Below are 16,329 nucleotides of genomic sequence, written 5' to 3' on the forward strand. Positions count from 1 at the left end.
ATTTTATCATATCTGTATTTTAAATTAAAATTTGTGTTGCATGAAATTTCTGAAGGTTAGCTTTACATTTTTTAAAATTATACCACCATTTATGAAAAATATTTGATTAATTGTTTTTCAAATTGAGTTTTACAGTTCAATTAATTTGATTTTTTGGGAAGGGGACTTTAGAATAATGCCAAATAAATTTTGTAACAAAATTAATTTAAATATCATTCAAAGTTTCAAATGAAGCTTTGAATGGATGATTTTTAGTCTTGACACAGTTTCTATCCTATGTACAGTGCTTCACACCTCTTCTTTAAGTGAATGATTATGTGGCTGATCAATGTACACTTTTTCTATTAAAATGCCTGTGTCATTCTTGTATATGCAACTTTATCTCAAGTTCAGCCAACAGCATTTATTTTTAAAGCAAATACCATAGCTTTTTTCACATGGTTTTCATTTTAGACATATCAGATGATTAGACTAAAAAGAAAAATTAAATACTACGTAGCATTACTTTACATGCTTGTTTCTTTCATAAAAATGTGAAAAACCCAATATTCATTTTATTAAATGAGGCTTTCATTACACATATTCATTATTAGATATTGTACCTTGGGTGAAAGTTCAATAATCATCATTGCCTTCTATTTAATTAATGGCCTTCAAAGGTTTCACCAGAATCTTTTTAATATATATATTTCTGATTTGAAAAGTTATCAGTAAATTTTATTAATTGCTCTTTTAGAACAAACCACTGATTCCACTCCAGTCTGATACAGATAGAGTGACAGGAATTAAGGTGCTGACCTGTTTTATGTTACCACAAGTACCTCTGGAAGAAGGTTAGTAGTGTATTTCCATGGTTTGGCTTCAATAAATTGGATTTTATGAAAACATCTGGGTGGTTGGGAAAATAGTAGAAACATTTATTAATTAATATGCATGATTTTTGTAAAAATTTATAACAACCACATTTATTAGTTTTTTTTTTCTTTTTGCTTGTTTACAAGGCTTTTACATTTTTCTGTTGTCAGATACCTGTTATAAAGCTTTGGGGTTTATATATATATATATATATGTGTGTGTGTGTGTGTGTGTGTGTAATGATATTTTAAAATCTAATTTAAATCTTAATTTAATTTCCCAATTTTTACCTTAATTTAGTTCATATTTGCTTCATTCCAAAATTTCCTCTTATTTCATGATCCAGTTCCCACTTTTTATATAATTAATTTTAAACACACTCTATATAAAAGTGCTCACTTCAGCATTTTTCAACACTCTAAGTGAAGGGATAAAAATCCTTAATGCTTGTAACATTGTTTAAAAGATTCTTAAATTTCCTTTCCTAAGACTACATGTGTCAAAGAAATCCCTATCAAAATCTAATAGTAAAGCCAGTGAAGGGAAAAATTTTGATATTGTGTTGCGATGTTGATTAATGCATTGCTAATCACCTTGTGTAACTTACGCCACCTAGGATGGAATAAATCGAAGTTAAACATTTCAAAAGTTTCTTCCTTTCAACCACACCACTGCTGAAATATATATAGTATGTAGAATGTTAGACATCTTGAACTTTCTAAGTGAGTAAATTCTTATTGTGCTCTATTTAATGTATCATTAACGTTATTGTTAGCATAATGATTCTTTCTCTAGCTATGATATTGAAAATAATGGTTGCCAACAATCAAAGACAACATTTGTCAAGAAGAACAGCAGAAAAAAAAATGCAAAGGAGGGGAAGAATATTAATTGTTAATATTTTGGCTTAGACATTTAAAAAGGTGACCTTATTGTAAGTGATTGTAGAATTTGATCAGCCTTTGCAGAAGCCCCATATTAATATTTATTACTAGAAGAAAATTCTATAAAGAGTAAATTTGTTGAAGAAAAGCATTTTCAAAAGTGATATTCATTTATATTAATCTCCAAAGTTGGATGTTGGAAAATTCTATCAACATTTCATACTGATTGCTTATGCCTGATTGTGGACCATGGATAACTCTGTCAAAATTTGGAAAAGCATGTCATGTTTTCTGTAAGATCTGTTGTCACCCTAAAAATGCAAACAATTGGAAGTAAATGCGTGGATATTTTAGGTGTACTACTTGCCTCTTATGAGATAAACTTAGTTTTCCTCAAATAATGATATTTTCTAGAATAAATCAAAGTTATACTGTCAACTGTTTTAAGTTCCACTTGACGAATTACATTCGGAATCACATTTCTGTTCAGGGTCCCCATGACAGTTCCCAAACCTCTATATCATTAGGCCATTTTATTCGGTTTTGAAAAATAGAACATACTGCTATGATGGAATCTTGGGATTCCTTCCAATGTCTTACATATTTTGTACATTCAATAAATAAATGCATTCTGTCATTTTTCCTTGTTAAATGGGATCTTATGCCTTATTAATAATGCTATATTTTGTTATTTTTCTATTATTTTGATAACACTTATAATTTTATACTTATTCAATTTATTACAATTTATTTTCCTCTTTTTGTAAAATTTTCATTTCAAAAGTGTCCTTCCTGCAATTTATAAGTTTTATAAAATTGTTTGAATTAATGAAGATAGTGAAATTTAATTAATCTTAGCTACAGATTTGTTAATGATAGCTTTTTAATTGGTTTCATTTTGCTATATTTTCTCCATTCCTTTCTTCAAAGCATAAGTAGAACAAAGCATTCTTGCTGATCAAATTTGATGCAATTCACATGTTTGTGTTTTACAAATGTACTTGAACTAATGAGCTATTTTATTTATTTATTGCTTTCTTTGTTATGGGGCTTCAGTGCTTGGTGGCAGATTCTTAACTCTGGAATCAAAGAAATAAATTTGAAATCATATATGATGAAAGATCTTCTGTGAGTGTGTATCTTAAATCAATTAGCTCAAATTTTCGGAACTAGTTTGATGTGAAAGTTGCGAGAGAAAGGTTTTGGTTTTTGTCTTGTCATCTGTTTCTTAAAGTCAGAAAATACAATGCAAATTGTCTATGCAGCTTCAGACATTAACCTACTAAATTTATATTGTCATGTCTGTCTTAAAATTTTGATAGCCTAATAAAATTTTGTTAAAAAAATTATTACTGAAATGACAATTTTATAAAGGCATATTTATTGTTAATTACATTCATTATTTTCAATAATAGAACTGTATTCCAATTTATTGTATACTTTATGAATATTATTGTTTAAGTAATCTCATATATCAAAATTGTCTTCAAAAAGTTGATAAGTTGACTTATAATACTATCATATGGAGCCAAATTTCTTTGTTTCTGATATTAAGAGCTATTCCTAAACATTTTCAGTATTACGATTCTTGAAATTTTAAGGAATATAAAGAATTTTCTTTGTATTATTTCTAGAAGTTAATGAAGTGGAGAAATCTGAAGCTGATATACCAGATACTGGCAAAGGCAGACACATCATCAAGTTTGCTTTTGATGCTGAAAAAGACCAACCAGTAAGTGATTATCAGTGCTCATCTGTAAATGTTTATATATATATATGCTTAAAAAGTTTTTATGTGTTATAAATTATTCAGTGACTTTTAAATACAACTCTTTTATTGCTTTGTTTCCTAAAATATATGTTTAATAATTTTTAGAGCAAACTTGTTCGTGCTCCTACTCCATATCCCAAAGAGTTAAAAGCACATGCTCGCCATGCTAGAAATTATGCCCTGAAGAAGCAAGGTTCTAAAGATTCTGATGGAAATGAAGTCATAGAAAATTCACAGGTACAGTTAATATTATTTTTTAATTTTCTTTCTTCTTTCCTTGTCTTTTGGTTAATTTTCAGAATTTTCTTCTCTTATACAGAAATTAATTGTTTAGAACATTTTTTTTCTCCTTCATTTGTTTCTCAGGTGGGAGATGCAGTTGAAGGTTTGCATCCCACAGGAGCTACACCTGATATCATGATTTTACCTACACTCCCACCTAAAGAATCTAGTAAAGTGAAAGAAGCAGCTGTTATTAAGCCAAGATCTCCTGTTTCCTCTCCTCCAAAGCATGAAAGGCATTATATTCCAAACATTAAGGCAAGATTTGTATTAACTACTTTTATTTAAAACATAAGATTAAAAAAAATATTTTAAACTTTTCTTCGAAGGACTCTGAAAACTTTTAGAAATTCTAAGCATAACAAAATAAGTCAATTTTACAATGGAATATATAGATATGCCATGTACACATGCCTAGAATGAAATGAACTACATGAGCTATCTCTAGTTTAGTCAGATGTAACAAAATATGATAGAATGTTTAATGACGTTAAGGTGATATGCATGCATTTGTGTTTTGAGTAGCTAATAAAAACAAAGAAGAAGATGTGTATTTGTATTCTGATTGATTTTGAATAAACACCTGCTCTCAACTTTATTTGTGTGAGTAAAAATGATATGAAGTTGTATCTTTTAGATTTAATTCTCATTATGGCAGATGTTGTGTATTTTGAATACCTGTTGTAACATTATGCATATAATGAGAGAGATTTTTTTTTTTTTTAATTCTTGTTGTATTATTATCTTGTATATATTATTTTCTGCCCATATCATATATGTTATACACAGTGTTGCTATACATGTTGTGGTTGAAATAAAGCAACCTTAACTACTTGGTAATTTGTGGCATTTTTTGTAACTCAATACTTTAAGATAAAAAATTCATTTTTCATGTTCGGTTTAATAACATAAACTTTCTTTGTTATCCTTTTCAGCATAATAGACTATAATGAATTAGTAAAATTAGTCTTGTTGATTCATGTCAGTATCTACAAAACTCTTTTTGGGCTTAATCAAACTATAAATTGATTAATATGTTGCAATAAAAATGCTTTGTTGTAAATAAAAACTTTAATAAAATATAAAAATGTGATTCACAAAATATTTATATTCTCGTCTTCAAGCTAACACCATTGAATTACATATTTATTAAAAACAAACAAACAACAGAATGCAAAAATAGAAACCATATTATAAAAATTAAAATTAAAACATATTCTAAGCAACAAATGCTAATTAATATTATATTAAATACTTCCAAATAAAACAAATGAGTAGGTGCAAAAAGGCTTCTTGATTTTTATAATAACATCTCTATGTTTACAATGTCATTGATATTCTCATGGCACCAGGTTTTCACATCACAAGTTTCATTGTATTCCTGTGTAAAACTGATTTGCTTTGATATGGCTATCATGTCCTTAAAGTATATGTTTATTGTTAATATTCTATATAATAGTATTAACAAATATTATCATTTCCCTCATTTTCTTATTCTTTTCCAACATTTTTTACGATTTTCTCTCCACCTTTTCTTTGAATTGATTTTGATTTATTGCATTTTTATTAGATTATAGTATTTTTATTGGATAATTAAAGAAGCTCTTACTTCCTGGATGCTTGGTTTATCCCATCTCAAAACAATTATTATATTTCTTTACTTATTGAAACTTATCTAAAAGTAGGTTTATAGAACTGCATCTCTTAGAAATGGTAAAATATTTGAAAAGGTAAATTTTACAGCTGTAAAAAAATGTACAACAAAGAGGAATTGAAATTATTAACTAAAATTTTGATGCTATTTTTAGTTTTTAGATTTAAAATATAGGGAAGTTTTCAAATTTAACATTTTCCTTTTACTTTTCATACGCTATAAATAGATGTTCTGGTCACCATAAATAGATGTTCATATGCTGTTCATAGATGTAGAAACTAAAACCTTTTAAATGTGTTGGCATGATTATTATTATTTTTTTTTCCCCAACAGGATCCATCTTCTCAAGAGGGTGAAATCAAACAGATTACATTTTTGGAGCAAAATCCTCTACAGGTAATTATTCTTATTTGTTACTTAAACAATTGCCATTGGGAGAAAATTTTTTATAAGAAATCAATTATGGAAGATTTTCATTCTTCTTTTCAGCTTGGTCATCAAACAAGTTCTGATATCATTGGGGCTGAAATTACTGAAAAAATGCTTGGCAGGCGAGGTTAGTTCTTCTTCCCTGTTGTTTTTATTTCTGTCATGGAATTTTAATTACTTTGTTTATAGTATTTTTTGTAATATTTCTTCACAAAGAAATAATTTTGTCTCAAATGAATCATTTAAACCTATTACAAAAGATTTCTTATTAAAAATATTTTATTTTCATTTTTATAACAATTTATTATAATTAATTATAATGATAAAAAATGGATAAGTCAGTGAATTATATCTTATTGAATGTAAATATATGATTAAACACAATTAAGAATCATATTCCATTCACATAATCCTGATTGTGTTAATAATAATAATTGTCGTTGATTTTGACTGAAACATATTTATTCAAAAATTGTTTCATAGATTATTTAGTTAAAATTGTTAATGGGTGAGACTGTCTATAAACATTTCTTTCAGTTTTTTATAAAAAGTGCAGTTTTATTTAGAACAGCTAATTAGTATCTGAAAGACTATATTCATGCTTTTTTCATATTCAGATGTCTTTTTTATCTGTATTTCCAATAATTCATTATAAAATATCTCCATCATCTTATTCACTTTGAAACTTAGATTGTGTAAACCCAACAGATTTGCTAGTAGTTACATATTTTATTGTATTTTGTATTATTTTGTATGATTTTTTATTAAAAACTCTAGAAGAATGAAATCATTACTATACAAATTTATTGTTTTATCCAGTTTCCTATCTCACCTTTATTGCTTTGTAAATTTAGATGAGAACATTATTCCATATCATCGCATAAAATAAATAATGATTCTAGGATATATAGTTATTATTATACAATATTGTATAATATTAAATACACTTTTGAGCTTAGAATATTAGAAAGCAATGCAGATAAAAAATTTGTGTGATATCTGAAAGAACAGCCCTTGTCTCAAAATTAATTTCAATCTTCATTTATCCCGTTTGTTTTATGTTAAAATTTGCTGAAAAGTCTAAATCCTATTTAGTCTATAACTAAAGCAGACTGAATTTAACCTTATTTTCATGTTTTTACCTCATTTTAATTCTTTAATATTTTTATCTAGATTCTCGAGGAGATGGATCATCTAGTGAGAATACATCAACATCAGCAACTGGATCTCCTAAACTAACACCAGATGGCATTCTAATGGATAGTTGTAATCATCCTCTTAAAATGGATAAAGATGGACTTTTCAAAAAAAATGTTCCAGTTCCTGGTAAAAGGGATACTTGGATGAGGCAACGCCTTTTGAAACAAGGAAGTGGTGACAGTGACAGAGGTTATAGAAGTGATCATGAAGTTTATATATCTGAAAAGGACCAATATGGCCAGGGTTATCATGATGGATATGCAAGTGATTGGGAAGCCTTCCTTGCTAAACAAAATTATAATGGCCCTGTCAATCCAGAATCTGTTCCTGGTGCTCAACATTATCCAAGAACTATGCATCCTCAAGGAAGTTTAGACTATCGTGGGCATGCTGAAGGTCAAGAAATCAAGGGGGAAGGGGAAAGAGATGGTTATGTTCTTCCCTGGGATGGCCGTTATCACTATTCTAATGAAGGTGGTGCTGTTTTAGTTGAAGATGAATACCAAGCTCGAATGACTCCTCCATATAATAATTATTGGCAGATGGTAAGTAATTGAAGATTTGTGAAATGATTGATACAATAGAAATTTTGAATTGCCTTTCGAAAATATAAAACTGAGGTAGTTACTGCAATAAAAAAACCCCACTCTTTTAATATTTAGATAGATAGCAGTGCCATAAAATCATTCCAATTTTGCCCCCTCCCCCCTTTGTGTGAATGGTTTTGGGAAGATTCAGCCTGTCTGTAAATAATATTATTAAATAAAGACAAGTAACCATTTAATTGCTAGAAACAATGTTGAATATTTTTCATCACTCAAGAGGTGGAATGTGAGGGCATCATCCTGTCCTATGATTATAATAATTGTCCATTTAGTAAGAACTCCTGCATGATATCTAAGTTTAAATTAAAAATTAAAAATAGCTAGTTATGTAAAACATACCCTACTGTTAGTCAATTCATGCAATATTCTTTCAATAGGCTTATGTAATTCTCTTCCTCTTTCTTTCTAAAGAAAGAATTTTATCATAATTTAAAAAAAATATTGAATGAACTGATTGAAATATGATAACATTACTAATGTAATTATAAAATATTCTTTTCTAAAACTAAAATATTAAGCAATATATCAATAAAATTGCAACTTCTGAATATTTGTATAATGCTATTGTTACTTATTTAATTATTAGTCGTGTTTTTCTTAAAATATATGTATTTACATTTTTTTAAGCTTGTAAAATTACTAGCTATTTGTGCTATTAACTATTTGTACTATTAACTTTTTATTTCTCAGAAACTTTCTCTTAAAGTTTAATGTTTCAAAGTAATTTCTTATGAATTAATTTGTTAATGCCCCTTTTCTTTTTTTTAAGCTTTTTATTGATATCCTTGTTAAGCAATTAAAAAAACTTGTATATAAATCATTACAAATTTGTATTTGTATTAGTTTCGTATCTAAATATGCAAAATTATGAATGTACTAGCTTTCCTTTAATTAGTTAAAAACTTTTTATTAAGAACATTTCTCAATATTTTATTATTATATTTTTTTAAATATTGCTTAATACAAACAATGACATTATTAACTGCAAAATCGTTATTATATTCAACTAGCCATGTTTGGTGACACAGCTTCTTTGCTCAGGTTATTGAATTTTAAACAATTAATATGGAATGCATTTAAAAATTTTTTATCTTGTTATTTGATATAATGATAGTAACAATAAGATTTTTACATTAGTCACATTTGATCATTTATGTTAGTGACAGCCTCTTAACCATTAATACATAGAACTGCATTAATAATTTTAAATAATTCATATAAATTAGCTTACAAGTTAAGAAAATTTACGAACAAAAATTCGAGGTATATTGTCTTTAATTTAAGAGAGAAAATTAAGCAATTTGAGACTAACGTAACAAAGAACAATTGAATAAAAATGTGGTGATAAAAGTATAATTGCCTCTTAAGATATTCAGAAGTTGTCACCTTGACCAGCAGTTCAAGCTTCAAGTAAATGCATTCATCAAACAGGACAAATGAAAATAATTTTATTAAAAATAAGTTGTGAGCTAAACAAAAAAACATGCTTTAAATTACACAAATGTATGCATATATTCTTTCTAAAACAAAATTCAAATCAGTCACTATTGGAAAATTCTATTATCAGATCTAGAAACTGGAGATTCTACTGAAAAAAAGATACATCATTGTTATTGTTACAACGAAATTTTATTTAGGTTTAAAAAGTAACTAATTTCACTGGTTCACAACTTTTGCTATTTGGCTATGAATAATAAAAGCAATTTCAGTGCCACATATATATCGGCACATTATATCTATCCATATAACTAAATATATAGTAATTTTATGACTTTCTAATTGTTGTTATTTTTTTTTAGTAAATTTTTTTTATTTGCATTTAATTTTTACACATTGTAAAACTATTCTTATCTTTTCAAAATTTTTATGTGAATATATTTATGCATAAACAGTAATTTCTTGTTTAATAACAAAAATCACGCTGACCTTATTGTTTTAATCCAATAATTTCTAATATAAATTTATATCCTTTATAAAATAATTTACTTCTCTTCTTTTTAGGATCCAGCTTCAGGCCAATTTTATTCAGGTTATGATATGAGTCATTCATATCCTCCTGGTGCAGAAAATACTTCTTATGTATATAATCGAAATCCACCATCAGAACCTCCGCCTTTGCCACCACAACCATATTACGAGGATTGTGATGGATATAAGCACATTGCACCTCAGTTTTGGTTGCAACATCCTCCAAATCCTGCCCCAGTAATTTGTAATAATCCAGGAACTATACCCAGAAGATTAGGTACTGCTTCACCACGTTTAAAACGATCACAGTGTTTAAGTGTCCAGGCTCCTTTACATGGTACACCTCAAGAGTATCATCTAGTACCACACCAGCCTGGGAACTTAAGACCAACTGTTCCAAATAGCTCACCTCGACCAGGACGCTCACCTTCACCTGGAATCGAGAATCGAATTCCTGTGCAATATTCCTCCCAGACATATCAAAAATATCCCCCTCACTTCCAGCCACCTTATCCTGTTCAAGGATATCCCATCACAACTCAACCTGTAAATACATCACAGTTTCCCCCTGGTGTCCATTCTCACTATCACAGTAATTATCAAACTCCAGTACCTGTATATCCTACTCTACCACCATCTCCTCGAATGAAACATACAGGACATCCTTACGGAGCATCTGCTGTAGATGATTCAGCATTGGTTTCGAGACCATATCCTATGGTACCTACAGCCAATGTTCATAAATCTGCTTATTATCCCCCAAATGCTCAAGGTGACAATCTTGATCCAATTTATCATCATAGACTTCAATCATCTGTTAATCCTGAAGATTTTGAAAAAGTGCAAGATGCCGAATATGGAGTTGCACCATCTGGCTCTTTACATTATCGCAGTGGATCCATTCCTGCTCAGATACAAAATATTGAGTCATGTGGTGTAGCTGATGTACAGCATCTTAATCGCTCAGTGCCAAGCATTAATATCATTCCTAGTACATCTCCACCTCAAACATCTTATTTGGCTGATACCGAAAGCTGGAGAGGTAAGATTAGTATCAACTTTTAATTTTTTTCATTCATTAAAAAAAAAGAAAAAAAAAAGTGAGAGATGAATATATGACTTTTAATAAATACTCTAGGTAAAATGTTATCTCTTATCAGTGAAAGGAATTGGAAAAGAACATCACCATTTAAAGTTTTTCCCTTATTGATTCATTTTACCCTCTTCTTCTTCTTCTTTTTTTTTTTTTTTTTTTTTTTTTCTTTTTTGCTCCCAATCCAGATGTTTTCTGGCTATTAAACTCAAAATTTTTTCACAGGATTTTTTTTTTTTGCAGAATAAATTTTTAATGTAAATCAAATAAAAAAAAATAAAAAAAATTGAAACCAAAGTAGAAGAAGTATGACATCTTTTTTGTCAGCATTATTTTTAGATGCTAATTTATAGCTAAAGCGATTAATTTACTTGTGATAAATCGTATATTTCATGTTGTAGATAGGTATTACATATGCCATTGTGATTTTCTTTCATTAAGACTATTTTGTGCTTTCTTCTAGATTTGTTTCAGTTTCTACGACAAAGAAATAGAATCTTGCAATAATTTTTTACACAAAAGCACCATTTTATGCTACATTTTATATAATTGGCTCTTTTGAAAGTAATAAATTTGTCTTTTTTTAATTTGAAAATTTTTCTAACATCTTTATAATGACAGTATGATTTTTAAAATTCTGGTAATGAATTATGTTTTATAAATGATGTAAATTAATGCTGATAGATAAGCAATGCTCTGCAAATTAACAGCTAACTTAATCTTATTCAATATATTTTAGATCCTTGTGGAATTATGTAAAATGTATTTATAAGAACTTGATGCTTGTTTAGTTTTTAAATGTTTTATTCTTACGTGAGTTTATTTAGCTTACATGAAAAACTATTTAAAAAAAAAAAAGAATTTTGATAATAAACACCGGGCAAATCAAGCCTACTTACAATTTTTTTAAAAATGAATTTCTAATATATTTTGGAAAAACTTTGTTTTAGCTTATAATATATCTAGTAGATTCTTTTCTAATGGTAGTATTCAAATTGTTATCAGACTTACGTTTTGATATATTACAGTGGTGCACAGTAAATTTGTGGCTTTTAATATTCTGCAGTAAAGTAAATATTACAGTATTTGATAGAAGATTTAACTAAAATTTCATACTTTAAATTTCATTTTAGAAACTTATTATAGCTAATTATTGAGGAGTTGAAGGAAATTACTTTATATGAAATCTAAATATATTTAGAATAAATTTTCATCAATTATTATGTCACACCATAGAAGCATTTCTTGTTGCCTTTTGTTTCAAAATTGTCTTTTTAGATGTGATTATTATTCATTATTTATTGTGTTATAATTTAAAATTTTATCTGCATTTAATCATTAATTCAGAATTAATATTTTCTTCCTTTGTTCAATAATGAAAACTTTTAATACTTATTCATAAGATTATAATGGATATGACAAGGAGATGCATTTTTTTAATACAAATTTCAGTATTTATTATATTTTTATCATTTCATTAGTATAATTATATATTAAAATTGAAATTTGTTTTTCAAAAATTAACTCAGAATTTTAGAAATGGAAAGATAATTTTTTGTTGTTTGTTGCTCTTCTTTCAGTAAAATTTTTAAATATTTTTTAAAAAAAATTGTAACATTTCTAAAAATCATTCCTTGTGTTATTTTTTTCTTCTCTACAGTGATTCAGTTTTTTCTTTCAGTGTAAACTGAATTTTGTTCTCAGAAAAATCATAATTAATGTTTTTAATCTAATTTAATTGTGTTTATAAAACATATTGTGTGTTCTAATAAATCTTAATTTCCTATTATTAAAGTAGTAAATGTAAAGAAATGCATATTATTTTTTTTATTCAAATTTTATTTTGTTAAAAAATTTTGATTAATATTTTATCTAACCTTTTTTTATGAAAATATATAGATTTGGGTAAAACCTTTTTCTTCTGCTGTTGTTGATTGCTAAATTTTAAAAATGTTTTAATGAAATTGGTTGTAAGTATTATTCATTAACATTCAGCAATACATTAGAAAATTTTTTTCATTTATAAAACTAATATATCAATTCATTAATGATTGTAAATACAGATTATTATTTTTAAACAGTTATATTTCTTTTAAAATAGTTTATGTATTTGCATCAAGATGTTTTAAATGCTAATTTTAATTGGAAAATATAATATTACAAGAGATTATTTTAAATATTTATTTTTATTTCTTAATATACAAAATTTAACTGAAAAGATTGAAAATGAGTGTATAAAACATGAACATGTACCTTCAGTTGTATAAATATATTTTGTCTGATACATAAAGTATGTATTAAATTATTTATCAAGCTAATATAATAGGCAAATTTGTGTACTTTAAAAATTCGTCTTATTTTCAAAATCAGTAATGTAAATATTTTGTTCTGGAAAGTCATGAAATGTTACTTGCTCTCTCAATAAATTGTAAACTAATTTGCAAACTTTCTTTTGCTCTCTTCTTTCCTTTGGAAAGAGCATGCTCTAATACTTAAAATGCTTAATGGAAGAGCTTCACTGATATAATTGTGAATTTTGCCTTCTTGACTCTGTTATTTTATATATCTACTTCATATTGACATGGGAATAAAAAACGAACTTTAAATCAAATTTTTTCAACTGATTGAATGAAGACACCGAAATGTTTGATTTGTCAAATTTTTTTACTATGATGATATGCTTTATTACAGTTGCAAAAATATTAAAACACATTCTTGAAAGATATTGATATAAATGCATTCCAAAATTCTTAGGAATGTGTTATATATGGGCTTAACTATTGTAAAATTTATTTTATGCATATATAATACTTACTTTGATATTGCATGATTATGAGACTGGATTTTATTAATAATTACATTTTCTTGCTATTTAACACTTTACATCATTAAAAAGGAAATAGGCATATTTGTTGCTAACATTTAGTTTGATTAAAGTTTAATTACAAATATATAACTTTTTTTATTAATTAGATGTTTGAGACCTTTTTTTTTTAAATTCTTGTAACTTATGGTCAATGTGTTATAGGAAAAATATACATGTGTTTGGCTGTTTATCTAAAAAATCGTCTGTTTTAAAGATTGTTTGGACTGAATACTTTTAAGTTCGCTATTATTTATATCATCTTTGATTTTGAAATTCATTTTATTCTAAGCTGCCTTGCCATTGATGGACCGAAGATGACAATGGATATTAGCAGGTAGATTTAAAACACAAATTTAATCCACGGAAGTTATTTGTGATGTGTAGGAAATAAATAAACAAGAGTTTGCATTTTCATATTTAAATGTTATCTATAGGGAAGGAATTTTAATTTTCTTGCATTGAAAAAATAATGTTTTCCAAGGAAAATCAAATGGCATATGTGTTAATTTAAAAGATGCAGAAATTTGAAAATTTGTATTAGATATCTATCTAATGAACAAAATTAGTTATTTTTCTAAAATATTATTTTGTATACTGGCTGAGCTAACTATTATTTTGAGTAAGTATACCTCAATAAATATCTGAAAATAATTATGATTTTAGAAAATAAGAATTTTTGTGTTATTATTTGTTTGTTTATTTATTATTACCCAACAAAAATACCTATAATATTATTTATTTCTATTCATTTATTATTTTTAAGAAGTTTATTTTAAAATACATTAAAAATGAATATAAGCTAGCTTTGAAATTAAAATATTCTATATAAAAGATCGAATTTTGTATTGAAAGGGTTTAAATTATTGTATTTATTATTAGTAATAAAAATTAATTACTTGTTTTGAATTATATTGTAAATTTCATATATTATTACAATTTATAATGTAATTTAAAATGCTGAGATTTATAAATCATCAAACAAAAAGAAACTATCAGTGAATGCTCAATACAGAGTGTCTGAAAAAGAACACTGGAGTTACAGTTTTTTATACTGTCTGTGGATGAAGGTATAAATATTAATTCCTTGGATTTCTTCTTGTTTGTATCACTAGCATTGTTGATGATATCATATGAACAACCTTCTGTGTTTTGTAGTTTATTTTTCTTTAAAAAAAATATTGTGCTTCTCCAAATAGCAGTTCATTGATGGTTTTGCCAGATTGCAATCACTATACCATCAATGGATGTGTGTTTATAAAAGGAGCTAGAGGCAAGCAAATTCCTTTTATAAGCATGTTTCAAAATGTTTCAAAAAAAATGCAGAATAGCGGGAAATTTTTCTTGCATGGGTATAAAAAGAGACTGAAGTAGAACAGGTTGAATAATTTTTTATAAAAAATTGTTCTTATCAAATATGCTTTATCATTTGCTGTCTTTTTTATTTGTAAAGTAGTATTTACTTGCTTTATCATAGACATGCAGATTAAAGTAAGAGAAACACATCAATTTGTAGAATTTTTGCCATGTGTGAAAAGGTTTTCTTGATGAATTTTTATTAGACTATGGTTACCAGTGTTTACTTTTCTCCTTAATTATGTGTAGCTTATTATTGTTTGGAAAGTATCAGCTGTTAAACCCCAATATTCTTTTATATTCCCTTTTGTAATCTTATATAGCATATGAATATATTCTATATAGAATATGATTCTGTGGTGTTATACAGAATTCGAAATCTTTTTTTTTCCTTTGAAGTAAAACATTGGTATATCTGAGTTGTGGTAGGTGAAAGAAAATGCCTTTTATTATAAACATCTTTAAAAAAAGAATGTTATAAGTTTTAATTGATTTTTTCTTTGAAATGCAGTTTTCTAATAAAAATAATACTCTGTAGATATTGTGTAATAATTTATTTGATTTTAAAATTGTGCAGTTTTAAGGGTTTTTTTTTTGCTTTATTGAAGGATGTCTTAGCAATTAATAATTAATTTATGCACTCACTACAACTAAATTATTTAATTTGAGGCTTTTTTCAAATTCCTTTGTGAATTGTTTCAATTAATTAAAAATGATTATTAAGCCTTGTAGAGCAGCTGTAATTAAATATATGTGGAAATTCCTTATCAAAAAGCTCTTAGTTAAAAATCGTCTAAATTTTAACATCTAGAAAAAATTATCAGCAAAAATTACTCAAGAGTTTCAAGAATTCTTTTATAGTTTATTGGAAGGTCTTTTTGTCTATCCTCATTAATGTCTTTTATTTTTTAATTCTGAAACACTAAGTTGGAATGTGAGTTATCCATCTTTAATCTATTAGTTATATATTGAATGTTTATTTTCCTTTTCCACCACATTATTTTTATTTATTTATTTTAGCTCAAGATTTTTTGAACTTAAACATAGAGAATACAATTGAAAAATAGTACTGTATCAGGAAACATTTGGTCCATAATAGATATAGTATTCATTTCATAATTAAGAAACTTCTAAGAAGTATAAGATTTTTTTTTGACATGTTATCATATCCTATTTTGAATCTTCAAATAAAGAATCTTGTAAAAAAAAAAAAAAAATGTATTATATGTAGAAATTTAAATACTGTATGTTTTACCACACTAAAGTCAAATCAAATAAATAAAATAAAAACTAAACAAAATATTAATAGATTGTTTTAAAAATAAGTGAAAAATATGTGCATTGGTACTGCTACCTTTTAAAATGTTTT

General features: G+C 26.6%; 1 protein-coding gene across 1 annotated transcript in view; it reads left to right on the forward strand.

Annotated features, from left to right (window-relative positions):
* Positions 1–16,329, forward strand: part of LOC129975631 (uncharacterized) — a 78,105-nt gene that overhangs the window by 51,414 nt on the left and 10,362 nt on the right. The window contains exons 12-19 of the mRNA XM_056088715.1: positions 737–833; positions 3,374–3,471; positions 3,616–3,747; positions 3,877–4,050; positions 5,780–5,842; positions 5,936–6,002; positions 7,049–7,620; positions 9,682–10,690. Coding sequence (XP_055944690.1) covers positions 737–833; positions 3,374–3,471; positions 3,616–3,747; positions 3,877–4,050; positions 5,780–5,842; positions 5,936–6,002; positions 7,049–7,620; positions 9,682–10,690 — 2,212 coding nt within the window. The remainder of the gene's footprint in view (positions 1–736; positions 834–3,373; positions 3,472–3,615; positions 3,748–3,876; positions 4,051–5,779; positions 5,843–5,935; positions 6,003–7,048; positions 7,621–9,681; positions 10,691–16,329) is intronic.

Source organism: Argiope bruennichi, chromosome 7 (assembly GCF_947563725.1).
Source record: "Argiope bruennichi chromosome 7, qqArgBrue1.1, whole genome shotgun sequence".
NCBI lineage: Eukaryota > Metazoa > Arthropoda > Arachnida > Araneae > Araneidae > Argiope > Argiope bruennichi.